Source organism: Echiichthys vipera (genome assembly GCF_963691815.1).
Source record: "Echiichthys vipera genome assembly, chromosome: 7".
NCBI lineage: Eukaryota > Metazoa > Chordata > Actinopteri > Perciformes > Trachinidae > Echiichthys > Echiichthys vipera.
In genome coordinates, this window is record NC_139832.1 from 9,112,552 (window position 1) to 9,128,130 (window position 15,579).

Sequence of the window (15,579 nt, forward strand, 5' to 3'; positions counted from 1 at the left end):
ATGCTGGTGTATGACGAGGTTCTCCAGCAGCACCGCCGGCTGCTCAGCAAACTGGACATGGAGGAAAAGAGGAGGAAGGAAGCCAGAGAGGGAGGTGAGCAGTAAGATGAAAAGGCAGGGGTTTTATGGGCGGGGGGGTTTGATAGACAGAAGAGATGACTACATACTCCTACAATGTCTTTATGATGAAAGATAATTTCTCTCTTGCTCTCCTCTCACCAGGTTATTACTATGAACTTGACGAGTCATATGATGAGAGTGATGATGAGGAGGTGAAAGCCCATCTGAGGAGAGTGACAGAACAGCCCCCACTCAAACTGGACACGTCCTCCGAGGTGCATTAACATCATAGACTTTATAGCTACATACAAGGTTTGAAAATGTTTGTAAGAGTGATATTCACCTGCCCAAATGTCTCTCTCCAAAGAAAGTGGATTTTCTGCGTGTGTGTGGTCTGACCACGCTGGCCCATCGCGATGAGCTTCTGTCACGAAAGAGAAGGAAGAGGAGGAGGATGATGAGAGAGCGTAGCCTCTCTCCGCCAGCCGTGCGGGGAAAGAGAAAGGCCTCTTCACCTTCAACACCTATAACTCCCTTAACTACCCCGTACTCTGCCGAGCAGATGGACAGCACCCCCGAACTAGATGAGAAAAAAGACTTCCTCCATATGTTCAACCTCTCCCATGTCAGCCCACAGCAGAGGAGAGGTAACAACCTGTTTAGTATCACCACTCTTCCTATGTGCTACTCTGCTCTCTTCACTGTTGTTCTGATGATTCCCCAAGGAAAAATACAACACTTGTCTGATAGACTGGGGTTATAGGAGGGCTGAGAAGAGAATAAAGCTAGAAAGCATCTCAAGAAGAGGTTGTGGCAGGATTTTCTTCTTTCTTCTGCAAGGGTAGATTTTAATCCACAGCCTGTCAAAGTGTACTACATATTTAGGGAGATATTGGCATGTCATTTAAAAAATATGCATATATTATATACAGTATACTGTATGAGGGAGAGTTTTTGTAATATATGTCACAAATACAGTAATCCTGCAACAAACACTACTACTTCAAATGTTTTTTAACGGCTTCATATGTGATACGTTTCACCTGTTTATTTTAAAAATCAAAATGCATGTTAAAATTGACTTTTAAAATACCATTTGCAGAGCAAACTGTGCGATGAACAATAAAAAAATGACAATTCCCCCTAAGCAATCATTACTTGCTGGAAGGGACGCTGATGCATAATCAGCAGCTCATTTGCGATCCCGCTCAATTTTTCTTTTAATTTCCTGTTACGGGAAGCATTTTCTCATCTGTCAACATTGCAAGGAGACCTGGTTTACTGTGAACTATGGTAACCAGCTTTTGGATGAATATGGACATAGCATTATGGGTGAAAAGGTGTATATACCAATCTGCTGTTTGGGAAAAAAAAAAGGTTTTTGGGTGAAAGCTGGTAAACAAAAAACTGAAAAAGATGAGCCTTCATTAAATGTGTGTGGCCACGGGCTGGCTGTGACAGTGATGTACCGGACATTACCTCAAGTCACCCATTTGCTGACCTTTTTCCATCAGTTCCTTGTGCCAGTCAATATTTTAAGCCCTATTTTCAACTATAGGTGACAGGTGTTCTCATTCTGTCCTTCTCTCTGTAGATAAGGAGAGGACAGAGGAGCTGCTGAGAGCCATTCAGAGGAAGACTGTGACATTAGACACTGTGAGGTATAATCCTTTACCTCCATGTAGCAGTCCCCCTGCTCCCTCATCTGGTGAGACACACAGACAATTTCTATGTACACATTTATATGCATGTTTAAAGTGGCTAGAACTCTTTCTAAGAAGCTGTACAAATGTGTTTTTAGGTGACTCCTCATCAGCCCCTCTGCCGAGTCAATCAAATGGACATCTGTACCCAGACTCTCCCAGCCCCTCCCCTCCCTACTTACACAAACCCAAACACCTCCCCAATAATGACACATTAAAACCCTCCATGGACGCCCACGTGGCTCGCATCCCTCCTCCCTTGGCACCCCATCATGAAAAGGCTGAACTTATGGAGGCTCAGCCAAACAGGAAGCTCCAGGGCTTCCAGAATGGCGTTGTTGCTTCTCCTCAGAAAAAGGAGCCCAGTCCTGTGCAAAATGGACGGAATCGGCCCTGGGAGAGGTTCACACCTGAGGCCTTTGCTCAGCACTTCCACCAGGCCGTGCTCCAGTCTACACACAGCACGCTGCAGAACAAAGGTTAGCCACTCACCCCCATAGGTGCATGACCATTAGGCTCGACTGTGAATTTTAAAATGGCAACATTCTGCCACCTAGTGGTGTTCACATGTAATATCATAGCAGTTAAATGTACTGTATACAGTGTTAGTAAGCATATTGGCTGGTACTAAAAATGGCTGCAAAGACTGACATGGACTTTTTTTGTCACACTCTTTTCTTCTAAGGAGTCTCAAATTGTGTCCCTGAGGCCAGCACGAATGCCGACCGTTCGCTTCCTCACAACGTCTCTCAACTGAAAAGTTCAACTCTTAATCATGCCCCTCAGCATGGACACGTCAACGGCCATCACTTCCGTTCCCTTGTAGCCAGCAGGGATACTCCCGGACCGCGGGAAAACCTGTCTGATGAGGATGAGGACGAGTCTGGTCAGGAGGAGGAAGATGAGGAGGAGGAGATGGAAGAAGCTCCTAGGAAGTGGCAGGGGATCGAAGCTATCTTTGAGGCCTACCAGGAGTATGTGGACGGTGAGTCAATGTCAAGCCAGATTTTGTTTTTATGTAGCCCAAAAGTTGTCACAGGTTGGAACAACTGTTTCCTCGTAAATCCTTTGAAAGATTTGAGATGTGATTGCTCGGTCATCCACACGAGATAACGCATAATTTCTGGGAGACTGTCACCTATTTGTTTTTGGGACGCAAATCAACTTTTATCACTTCCGCCAAGGAGGTTCAGTTCGTTTGTGTGTTGGAGTTTGTCTGTATGTCAGCAGGGTCACAGAAAAACTACTGGCCTGATTTTTATGTAACTTGGTGGAAGGTAACACGGGCCAAGGAAAAACACATTGTGAACAAGATTGTGAGATAGGGCATGGCCATGGCGGTAGTCTGCACTCTTGGACTGAACCTTCTAGTTATTTGATGTTATCAGATTTAAAAAGCCTTGCACATGCGTTGCTATCAGTACAGTAGATTTATGAACAATCAGGTAGAAGTTTTGATGCAAACACTTTTAAAAAAAACCTTGTCGGGCCCAAATATTTTTGTTTTCGGGAATGATTTGGCACACAGACTGTACTACACTATACTCTCAGATCAACTGTGTGAAGGATGTACCGTATTAGAATATTATATATGTTCTGCCCTGAATTGTGGTTTCTATGTGTTTCTCTCTGTACAGAATGGAGCATAGAGAGGCAGGTTCTTCACGGTCAGTGTAAAAGACTTGAAGCACAGAACTACAATCTGACCAGGACTGCAGAGCAGCTCTCTCTCACTATGGGGGTAAGTATCTGAGACCATGCAGATGTGTGTACTTTCATCTTTTAATGTCAACGTTCCCATTTTTTCGTTATTGTTTGGAAGTGATGCAGCTTAGTGCAGAAAGTCTTTATTCTGTAATGAGTGTTTTGTCTGTCCTTCATTTGTCAGGATTTGGTGAGTCAGAGGCAGAAAGTGAGAGAGGAGAGGGAGAGACTGCAGGCCCAGCTCGAGCACTTCAGGAGGTGTCTGACGCTACCTAACATTCACTGGGGCAGGGGGCAGGTCAACGGGCACATGCCGAGGTGACCTCTACTACCATGACAGATACGCCTCTGACAGCGAAGGACACAGTGACGACAACAAGACAGACTGGAGCCAGATCACTCTCTGCACTTGAAGGAGCCAATCCTTGTCTTGTTACCTCCTTCTGGCCAATCAGTTATGTTACCTGTCTGGCTCCAGATTCAACTGAGTACCTGCTACAATTGTCACCGTAAACCCTGGTGACCATATAGTCCGGGCATTCCCGCGCTCTCTCATTCTGCATATGGATTGTAACAACACTGTGTAGGTGAAACAGCATCTATGTCAGAGTAACACTAACCACTTTTACTAGTCCCCAAGTCAGCTTTAAGGACTTTCCACCACTTAGCTCATCTCATATCAATCTTTTGCAGAAACTGTATTGATCCACACTAATGAGATGTATCACTCGGCACAAATCTGTAGCCTCTCTGGACAGCAGTGAGAAGAGACTAAACAGTGCAGTGGTCACTTGGTTAATACTCAGAGTCAAGGAATCAAAGCACACCCCAGGCCTTAAACTTGATAGGATGCACTTGAAGTGGAATTGAAGGAAATACTTGACTGTGCGGTGTAATGTTTTAGTGCGTACTTAGCACCGTATCTGACAGATGAAGCAGCTTGCGTGCTGGTAAAGCTTCTGCAGAGGACAGGAAAAACATCTAAAAGATAGTATCTATATAATGGCAAATGGTATCAATGAAGTTTTTTTAGGGTTTAATAAATTTTCCATTGGTAATGTCACTTGTGATAGATGACGGATTTTGTATGTTTTATTGTTTTAACCATTTCTTGTGGGAAGCCATACGTTTTGTTGGAATTGCTGCTGGTCAGAATAAAAACGGTTTAGAAAATGAAGGATGTAAAAGGCAGTTGTATTGGATTTTTTTTTTATGTGACGTCAAAATGTTTAAGGGTTGACCAAGATGCACTGGGGGTTGAAGACAACACGACAAACGTCCGATTCTTGTCACAAATCATCAAGTTGTTGTGATGATCGCTCAGATGGCTTATGTGTCCCTCCACATGCCTATACATGTCGATAAAACTTGAAGAGAATAAAAGTTGTGCTATTTTTAAAAAGCCTTTTGCAACATCCTAAGCATGTTCTTAATAACTGGCATCACTTAAGTGAAACTACGGTACTTTTAGACATATCGTCCAGCCTCACAATTGTTTTCACCTGTCTGAAGGTGATTACATGTGGCGTTATTTTTGAAAAACTAAGTTAAATGATTTTGTCAAAGAAACGAAAGAGTCAAATAATTATTTAAGACTGTCAATTCACATAAACAATATATTTTCACTTGATACTCGTAGAGTAAAACAAATCTAATTGTTTATGGGTGACATAAACACCGGGATGGCACTATCCCTCTTGGGATAACAAATAAAAACTTTTCTTTCTCTGGATGAGATAAATTTTTGTTCATGTCTGACAAAAGAAATGTCACAAATTCATAATTTTTGCCCCTTTCCCTCTGATTATTATTAAAATCCCAGGAGCCCTTTCCTACAAGCACAAGCTACAGTAGCAGTCTCCCAAAAACACCCGACCTTCCTGCGTCACCTGTCGTCTCCTCTACAAACTTGCTGTGAAATCCTGCATATTTGTTTCAATCAGTTGTCATGTAATGTATTATTTGGGCTGTATAATTGTGATGAATTATTTATTAACATATATTGATGTACATTCTGATGGAAATTTACATTAAAATATTTGTAAAATGTCTTTTATAAGTCTGTGAATGTTCTCATTCCTCCAGGTCATCGTTATCCTCAAAGCAATTTCAGTCAAAAGCAACTGGACTTGGTTATTTGTCTAGGAGGACGTTTCACCTCTCAACCAAGAGGCTTCATCAGTTCATGTACGCATCTGACCAGGCTGGGACTGGTCCGAAGGTCTGAAGTGATGAAGCCTCTTGGATGAGAGGTGAAACGTCTTCCTAGATAAACAACCAGTCCAGTTGCTTTTGACTGAAACTTTATTTACTAACACCTCTGTTACATATTAACTCCACTCTTAGTCCGTATCAGCGACATGTGTTCCTGAATTAACAGGTACTCTGGCTTCAAACTCTCAAATAGTTGTTAAATTGGTTGGCGGTCAAGTGTCTGTGAAGGCCACAGAATATGATTCACATCATTTTCATACACATCAAAACATTCAATGACCTTTTGTGTGACGCAAATGAGGGCATTATCATAATTGAAAAAGAACACAGTCATCAAGATAGAAATGTTTTAATAAAGGATAAAACAATGGTGGAAAAATAATTAAGTGTATTTACGCAAGCATTACTTGAGTGTTTCCACTGTGTGCTACTTTGTACTTCTGCTATATTTCAAAGGGAATTTACATTGTATCTTTTACTCCACTAAATTTATTTGACAGCTACAGTAATTTAACAGACTGAACACACCCACACACACACGTGTTTTCAATTAACCTGTCTGATTAGACCCCACTCAGGTGTAAGGGATTTCACCAAATTCTATTCACTAAAATAATAACTGGGTATATTTCTCCGCCCCAACAGGTTCAACAAAATCATAATCATAAAACATAGGGGTTGTAAAAATGGAGTCCCTCCTGAAAAATGTGTACTTTTGATACTTTAAGTATTTTTTTTTCTGATAATGCTAAAGTGCTTTTACTTAACTAATATTTTGAATGCAGGACTTATATCAGAGTATTTTTAGACCTGGATGGATCTAAATACTTAGATTAGACTTAGACTTAATACAAAGTCAGAAATAACTGTGTTGTTTTCACAGGACTCTCGTCTCTAATAAGGGGGCAAGTGGACTCAAACCCTGCCAAGTAGATTCAACCCATAGCAGAGCCATCAGAACCCCACACAGAGTCAAACATTCAGACGTAGGTGTAGATTTCGGGGGGATGCAAAATACATTGAAACAAAACCTACACCCGTGCATTTGGACATGTGCTGATTCAAACATAGAGACAGATTCAGATTCAGATTCCTCTTTAGTCACCGATTCTGTTCGGCTCCAGTCACAAGGATTTCTAATCTGTCTGACCGTAGTTCCTGTGCCCATCGATCTCTCTCTAAAAGTCACTTAGACCTGACAAAAAGTCCTAATCAAAGCTTGCTCAACATTTTTATACATCTTTATACGTGCATACTGTATACTGCATTTGTTATGTTTCTCCTCTCATTCAATCGGGTTTTCATTGAGTTTCTCACCCATCATCCAAGTGTTTCACATGACCAGCAGCTTTATTTCACAGACTTATTCAACACAAAATGAAATAAATACATAAGATAAAACAAACAATGCGTCAAGTAGAGCCAGCCGACATGCTTCCGAGTAGAAAAAGATGGATCTGCACACGGAGCAACAAAACGCAAACTTTTGCTTGAACCACCATGTGACAAACAGCTGACTCATGGAAATGTCCAGAAGCTATTCACATGGGTTCTGAATGACTATCAGCAGGTAGTCTTTCTCTGTAGACATAAAAGAAGAGAAGACCAATGAAGAAAAAAACAAACAAACAGTAGAGCCTCTTCTAAGTTACAGCTGTTGGCTGAGATAATATAAAATGTTTCTTTCGGTGGGCATTATTAAGTCAGCAATACCAATATAATTACTACACACTCACCTGGTGCAACCATAATCTCATGTTTCTTGGAGCGGATGCGGAGGAAGGTGAGGTCATTCTGAGGGTCGATATCCCTCACTGTGCTCCTGGCCTTAATCGTGAGGTGGCGAAGAAGTCCTGCATACTGAACCGTCGTGGAGTTATCTAAAGTTGTTCTGATGGGAATACCTAGAAAGATTAAGCTTTTTCAACCTTTATAGTCCAGGCAGTATTTGTAAACCTGCTTTACAAGCGGAAACTGTTATGCTGGATATTTATGCCTTTTAAGCTTACCTTCTGCATTGACAACTATTGTGCCCACCACACCTTTCTGGGCTTCAATCCTCTTCAGTGTTTCCTCAACGTCAGCCTGCAAGAGTTTGAAATTATACTATGGGCACTTCTGTTTTTTGCACTATTTGGACACATTTAATCACATTTATTCACTCCATATTACATTATTACAAACAAACAAAACAAGAACAACTGCACTATATCATGTGAATATGTATATATGTCTATTTCCATTTCTTCCCTTTTTAAATTTAACTTTATTGCTTATTTTTGCCATTTTTTTTCTTATTTTGTCATATTCTGTTGCTGCTGTGACAAAAGAATTTCCCGTCTGCGGGACATTAAAGGTTTTCTGATTCTGATTCTGAAATATTGTGTTAACACCAAAACCAGATATAAGGAAAGTGCCATTTAAAATCATACACCTGATTTATCCAATAAACCAGGTGTTTCCAAGATTCAGGGATGATATTAATGGGAATCGTGTATTTTGTGATAACTAGAATTGAGACGAAATGCCACTTTTTTTATGAATGTTTATGTGTTAAATTCAATTTGGTGAGACATGGGATATTTTTAAGACACTGTCACTGAAATATAATTTAAAAAAGAGATATTGCATTGTTTTAAGACAAAAGTGAAATGGTCCAAAACAAACTACGAATACAACAATTTTAAATAGAATTTAGACATTACATTAAAACATGGAATTTGTAAAGCTTCACCTATTTGTCCTTAATGTGTTCATTTATCTTCTGTAATGATGATGATATATAATTTTGTCTTGTTCTGTTCATGCCTAACGTTATTTCTGTATTTCTTTTTTTGTGGGAACATAATTGTATGGTTAAATCATAATGAAATAAAGAATAATAATAAAAATAAAAACACCCACTTATGAAATGTAGGTTTAGCAGTCTGTTCGTAAACAGTAGTCACTAAACAGCCCCTTTAAAGAGAAACGAGAATGCTTCCTGTCTTTTATGACCTATAAATGTTTTCATAATGTTTAATATTCATGTTAAAAGACACCAAAGCGTCAAATAATGAAGCACTTGCATTTGATTTCAGTCAAGTTGAAAGCAAACAAGGTTAACGTTAGTGCCAGCTAGCTAACTTAGTCAATATAATTGATGCAATTTCGGTGTTTTGGGACATTTAACGTTAATATAAACATTACAAGTTTGTCATGAAGTGACATAATGGAATAGAAATGTAACAAACCGGTAAAAGAGGTAACTTACGTGCTGCATTCCTGCCATTTTGTCTCAATTCTGCTGCTTTTTCTCTACGTATCTTTGTTGCCAAGACAAACGGAAGACACGGTTTTTTTTTTTAGAAATCTTTATTTATAAAAATTAGAAGACCAATGATACAATATAAAAAATACAGCTAAACAATATGTATAAAATAATACATTATTATATTCAATTTTGCTTTGTGAATGTGAAATTTACCAAATGCAAGTTTAAGAACGAACAGTATTTATTTAATTTGCTCATTATCTCACCTAAATTATTATATATATTCATAAAATGAAATATCTAAAGACATTTCCCGCTTATAACCCTTTCAAAAAAATCAAAAAATCAGATCTAAATACATATTTTGAACGATATCACATATTAAACTACTTGTTAAAAAACCTAATTTAGACAAATCTTATAATTTTATTACAAATGAGTTGTGTTTCGTATTATTGCAATAACGTCCTGTATTTTTTGTGAATCTTGTTCTTTTCTTGGGCCAACATTTTGAATATGTATGATTAGTGAATCTGAAAAGCCGTAAAAAAAAATAATTAAAATAAATAAAAAATAAAAAATACAAACGGACGTGACGTCGGACGCAAGCGGAGTGTAGCGTAGCCGTCATTGTGTTGAGGTGGGCTGTGTTAGCTGTTTATCGTTACTGCTAAAATGCCGGAGTTAGCGGTGGAAAATGTGGTCGTTCACCCGCTGGTGCTGCTCAGTGTGGTCGATCATTTTAACAGGTCAGTAAGTTGAATGTTTGTGCTCAGTCTTTACAAAGGTTTGAAGTTAAAATATCCACAAAGCGTGACGTTGCTACTAAGCTAAGCTAATGTTAGCCTCTGCTGAGTCAGAGCCGCATTCACTGTAAATGCAGACAGGCTAGTTAACGTTAGCTCAGTGACATCAGTTAAGTTCGTCACCTAGTAGCTATTGGTAAAATCAACCAATATGTATTGAACTGTTAAACGAGTCAATAACACAGTGGGGTTGATTAGTAGTTAAGCTAAAGATGACGATGAATTATGATCCTGTTATTCATTCCATTAGCGATTGATAACATGAAGATTTGAGCATTAGCTTAGCTTACAGTAGCAACCTCCAAATCAGAACAAATTGACATTGTTTTTGTAGGATAACGCAATACAGTTTAGCAGCTTTCAAGGATTAGCAATATAAATAGTAAAAATATAAACTATAAAATTCAAGGTAAACATATACACACATACGATATGATCTGTTACTATATAAGAAAGACGACTCAGTCTTATGTTTATGAGTCATGATGCTGTTCACTTCTGACGAAACTGTGGTAAACTAACAAGAGAATTTGCTCTTTTCATTTGACAATTTCACTCTACAGGATAGGAAAAGTTGGCAATCAGAAACGAGTGGTTGGTGTCCTCCTGGGATCATGGCACAAAAAAGTCCTTGACGTCTCAAATAGTTTTGCAGGTGAGTGCCATCATGGGGATCACATTTGGAGGACTCCAGAAAAACATGCACAATAACGAACAGTTCAAAAAGTGAAATAGAACAACATGACGCTGAGATTAGGCATTGATCAATATTTTTTTTAGGGCCTATGCCGATACCGATTTTTTTTCCATTAGACTTACCCGATGACTGATACGGACTGTTGATTTTCTTGATCCGATACTACTTTTGCTCCCTCAATTTACACCATAAAAATTACACAATGATGATAACAGATGTAATGAGTCTCAATTTTTAAAAAATGAACATTTATTGAGCTGAAAAAGGTGTTTCTAGAAACATGGAGCTGCCCGTCTACGCTTGTCTGTAAATAATACCTGAAAAAAATATTGGCGAACGCAGCAGCTCGCATCGGCCGATGCGATACACGCAAAGATTGGCCGCTGTGTCGGCCTATCACTAGCTGAGATGTAACGTTACTGGGTTTTAATCCTCCCTGCCTGCCTAATACCCTCATCCTTCAATCGTACTGCACCCCACCTTGTAATTTACTCTTTGTTATGAATCCTAAACCAAGATAACCCGAATATAGATAATCAGACTTTTTTAAGACCTTAGAAAGCTCCCTCCAGAACCACAGAAAACATTGCAATTATTGTCACAGGCTGGTCATGTGTAAGTAAGTGTAGCTCCCTTTTAAGATGTTTGAATGTGCCTTAGGATATAATTTTACTGTGAACTCATCACTGCTGCAGCATTAGGGCTATCTAACGTGGAATTATTCTAAAGCAGGAAATGAAAGTATGCCCCAGACAATTACTGTTCATTTTTTACATGCAACTGTCAACTTTTCATTACAGTGCCATTTGACGAGGATGACAGGGATGACTCGGTGTGGTTCCTGGATCATGACTACTTGGAGAACATGTATGGCATGTTCAAGAAAGTTAATGGTAAGGCGTTACATATACGTGTACCTGAGTCAGTTGTGTTTTTACGTGATGGTGTAACCCTGATTTTATACTTGGGAATAACTGACTTTCCTTGTTTTCAGCCAGAGAAAGAATAGTCGGATGGTACCACACAGGGCCCAAGTTACATAAGAATGACATTGCCATCAATGAACTCATCAAGCAGTACTGTACCAATTCGGTGCGTAACTGCTTACCTTTATTTCCTCTGCCTAATGTACACGTGTATCACCTTGTTCTACTCTTACTCATTCTAATATTGAATAAGTCGCTCATGTGTTTGTCTTTTATCCTTCAGGTATTAGTCATTATAGATGTGAAGCCTAAAGATCTTGGTCTACCCACAGAAGCATACATCTCCGTGGAGGAAATACACGATGTAAGTGAATTGTGGATCGCATCGAAGCAGATAGAAAACTAGTTCTTTCCAAAAGTCTGGGCTTCCATTAGTGTGAGTTGAGTGGCATGCATGCAGGGTTTCCTCAACACAAGTCTGGTGATTTTCAGTAAAATAGCTTTTTATGACTACTCTTCATATTTAATTCTGTCCACAAGGTAAATTGTAAATCACACTGAATTGGAAGGCCTTTTAAAGATTTTTTTGTTGTTGTTGTAGTGGGAAAGTATTCCCAGTCAAAAGTGACAGTCTGTACTGCAGTATTGTCACCATCATCATTGTCATCATTATTGTTGTGATTTACTATTTCTAGGACGGTACTCCAACATCCAAGACATTTGAACATGTCACCAGTGAGATTGGAGCTGAAGAAGCAGAGGAAGTGGGTGTGGAGCACCTGCTCAGGTACTAAAAAAACCTTTGATTCACACACTTTGCTACACTGTTTATCATGTAATAGTTACGTCATCATGGTAAAACTCTGCTTCTACTTTACTATCACCAAAAGTGCAAAGATGTACTGATAAAAAATACCAACAAATAAAAGAATTCATGTTAAGACATTTATACTCATTCACTTCTCATCTGCTACAAACCATACACAGAGATATCAAGGACACCACAGTGGGCACCTTGTCGCAACGGATCACAAATCAGGTTCACGGCCTGAAGGGACTCAACTCGAAGCTGTTGGACATCCGCTCTTACCTGGAGAGAGTGACGGCAGGAAAACTTCCCATCAACCACCAGATCATCTACCAGCTGCAGGATGTCTTCAACTTGCTGCCAGACGTTAATCTACTGGTAAGTTGTTTCTGTTTTAGAGGTGTTTTTTTGGGGAGGTGTTCATTTACAGTACTCATTGTAGGTCATGTTATATTTAAACATTAGCACACTTGTTGTAAAATAAATACTGCAAAATTCCAGCTACAGCACAATTTTGAATTAGGTCAGTGAACAAAAGGGATGTGGAGAGGAAAAAAAACTGAAAACAGCAGTTTTTCTAGCAGCAGCTTCTTATTTCATCCACTGGAGGGCGATCTGAGTCAAATTAAGTGAGATACACACTCCAGCATATTTGTGATCAGGTGTTGACCAATATGTAGTTTCTGATAAAGACATGTGTTAACTGGAGGAAGTACTTCATTTGGGTTTAGGCTTCAGTGGAGGTTTATTGTAAATATGTTTCCCAAAGGAAATTTTGTGATGAACGTTGGATTCTTCAATTAGTTGTTTTTAAAAATACAATTCAGTTATATAGATTTGATTAAATACACCACCAAAATAATGCTTGGTCGCAGTGTCAGTCAGTGCATTTACATGAATAATTGGATTATTGAAGTTCCCCCACGTATACATGAGAGGGGGTTGAATGGGAAAACGACAGGAGCAACTCGACCTCCAGTACAGTAGGTGTCGCTCCGCCATCATACAGCTGGACTGAATATGGCTTTATTTTCCGGTTCACCTTTGTCAAAATCACAAGCGTGGGGAAAATGGCCGACCTTTGGTCAGCATTATGACAGAAATGGGTCTTCTTGGTAGTGTTGTTACTTGCCATGGCGAAATCCCTCAGTTTAAACATAACGCTCTGTTGTTGTTGTTGTTGTTGTTTTCGGCGCTGTTGCTTCCTGGTTTATTCTATTTCTGGGTCAAAAGCCACTGCCACGGAGTGGGGAGGTGGGAGTTCTAACCCTGGCATGCGCAGACGAGAAACCCGATAGTAACCCGGGTAAAGCGGTTACGTGCACGAGAACTCCAACTTAAGGAGTTATTTAGGTCTGTTACCCGGGGTATGGTGTTTACATGGTGTTAGAGAAGCACTATTATAATCAGGTTTTTAAACTGCATGTAAACGCACTGATTGATTAATACCTACTCCTTTCATATCTGAATGTCACTCTAGCTCTGTGTTTGATCCATGGCTCATATCTTATGGTTTCTTTTCATCTTTAACACTTTTTGGTCAAATGGTTTCAGCATCCCTGTGTAAAATTGCATCTCAGAAGTCCATTTGCTTATAGTTTGCCACCGTTCATATAATATGGCTGTTGTTTTATTGCCTAAATAAGGTTGTGTGTTGCTGAATATTATGTTTCTGTGTTTGCAGGAGTTCACAAAAGCCTTCTACCTTAAAACCAACGACCAGATGCTGGTGGTCTACCTGGCCTCGCTCATACGCTCTGTGGTGGCTCTTCACAACCTGATCAACAACAAGATTTCCAACCGAGACGCAGAAAAGAAGGAAGGACAGGAGAAGGAGGAAGGCAAGAAAGAAAAGAAAGACGACAAAGAGAAAAAAGACGATAAGGACAAAGACAAGGAAAAAGCTGACGGCGCCAAGAAAGATGAGAAGAAGAAAAAATGAGTGCTCTTCTTGTTAAGGTCTTCTCTCAAACCATGCCATCTTCTTCTGGATGGTGCTCTACTTTCTGCTCACAGTCACAAGTCTGTATGTGGGTCTCAGGCTAAAAGTAGGACTCTATATGGGGAATGGTGTCATTTGAGATTAACCTCACGGTCACAAGTGGCACTCATAAGGACTGTTATTATCGTACAGAGATGATGATGTTTGCGTCTTTGGTGTTTTGAACTATGAGAACATGTTTATTCTGTTTTCATAGTTGCCATGCTCCTGGTGTTGTACAACACGTGGGGTTGCTTTTTTGTAAGATGGAAAAATGTTTTTTTTTCTGTATCACTCATTAAATTGGGATCATATTAAAAAAATGGGTTGTTAATGCAGTTTTCACTGTAGCCATTTTATCTTTCTAAATGTAAGTATAATAATAGACATGCCTGTAGGCAGATGTACTGATATTTGTTTTGAGATCACCAGTGAACAGGCAGTGCATGTGTGAGAATATTTCCCACGGGGCAGTATAGACTCAGTGATGCTCGGTTTGTCACATTATAGACTGAAATGAAAGTGAGGAGTTATGTTACCGCGAACTGTGACACAGCTCTAACAGTAACAAAATAACACATTTTAAATTGATGCCATACAGAAATGTGGCGATAACACTTCTAACTCAAATTTGCATGTGATTTATTGGCATGACAATTCAGTACAGGATTGAGGAGAGGTTTAATAACTCCTTAAAATGCTAAAAAAGAAAATCCATGACAACTGGGCGACTATCTGCTGATGAAATCATGTGATTGAACGCTCCTGAACATTTCTGGACCCTGGGGTGAAAGTGTTCTGCCAACAAATGCCATGTTAACTGTACAGTAGGGGGAAAAAGACATAGTTGGCACACATTTGGAATATTTAGTTGTCTGAAATTGAGATAATTTGAACCCATGGAAATAAAAAGGAAAGAAATGTGGCCTTAGGAAATAAAAGTACCCCGACATAAATAAATAAAAGAAATCCTTTAAAAAAAAGTCATTTAACCCTCCTGTTGCCCTCAAATTTCACTAACACCATTTATTCTAGGGGTCAATTTGACCGTAGCAATTTAAACATCTGGAAAATGATCCTAATCAATTTGTTACTCAAGTTAAGTCGGGTACTTTATGTATTTATTTAACTAAATGAAATATATCACTGATCTTTCTTTTCTGTCTGTGTGTTTTAAGGTAAGTCTGTTATTTTAAGAGCTATTTTGTGTTATTTGTAATATCTGGAATGAAAGTAACGGCCGTTATCAAGGACAGTAGCATGAATTTGACCTCATGTCATATTTGAATTGTAAAATAGACAATAATAATAATAATAATGATGAAATCATCCAGATTATCAAACTGACCCAAAGGAACACCGATGCCACAAGTACATGTACGATAGGAACAATAAAAAAGTATATATAACCATACCAATTTTAGGTT

General features: G+C 39.2%; 3 protein-coding genes across 4 annotated transcripts in view; 2 read left to right on the forward strand and 1 right to left on the reverse strand.

Annotated features, from left to right (window-relative positions):
- Positions 1 to 5,428, forward strand: part of LOC310948917 (genetic suppressor element 1-like) — a 26,303-nt gene extending 20,875 nt beyond the window's left edge. For both annotated transcript variants that reach the window (XM_083916217.1, XM_083916216.1), the window contains exons 9-16: positions 1 to 94; positions 223 to 335; positions 428 to 707; positions 1,655 to 1,768; positions 1,862 to 2,242; positions 2,449 to 2,748; positions 3,401 to 3,504; positions 3,652 to 5,428. The exon at positions 1 to 94 is cut by the window's left edge and continues 514 nt beyond it. In XM_083916217.1, coding sequence (XP_083772343.1) covers positions 1 to 94; positions 223 to 335; positions 428 to 707; positions 1,655 to 1,768; positions 1,862 to 2,242; positions 2,449 to 2,748; positions 3,401 to 3,504; positions 3,652 to 3,789 — 1,524 coding nt within the window. In that variant the 3' untranslated portion in view covers positions 3,790 to 5,428. The remainder of the gene's footprint in view (positions 95 to 222; positions 336 to 427; positions 708 to 1,654; positions 1,769 to 1,861; positions 2,243 to 2,448; positions 2,749 to 3,400; positions 3,505 to 3,651) is intronic.
- Positions 5,429 to 7,007: 1,579 nt separating this feature from the next.
- Positions 7,008 to 9,006, reverse strand: LOC310949759 (dynein light chain roadblock-type 2). Its single transcript, XM_083917306.1, has 4 exons — positions 8,935 to 9,006; positions 7,691 to 7,766; positions 7,418 to 7,585; positions 7,008 to 7,262 (listed from the first exon to the last, which is right to left on the reverse strand). Exons 1-4 carry the CDS (start codon positions 8,950 to 8,952, stop codon positions 7,219 to 7,221), a joined length of 306 nt encoding a protein of 101 aa, XP_083773432.1. The 5' UTR covers positions 8,953 to 9,006; the 3' UTR covers positions 7,008 to 7,218.
- A 544-nt stretch (positions 9,007 to 9,550) lies between these two features.
- Positions 9,551 to 14,475, forward strand: psmd7 (proteasome 26S subunit, non-ATPase 7). The gene is made up of 8 exons (XM_083916288.1): positions 9,551 to 9,683; positions 10,304 to 10,395; positions 11,238 to 11,330; positions 11,432 to 11,529; positions 11,647 to 11,727; positions 12,059 to 12,150; positions 12,351 to 12,549; positions 13,856 to 14,475. Exons 1-8 carry the CDS (start codon positions 9,610 to 9,612, stop codon positions 14,111 to 14,113), a joined length of 987 nt encoding a protein of 328 aa, XP_083772414.1. The 5' UTR covers positions 9,551 to 9,609; the 3' UTR covers positions 14,114 to 14,475.
- Positions 14,476 to 15,579: the final 1,104 nt, after the last annotated feature.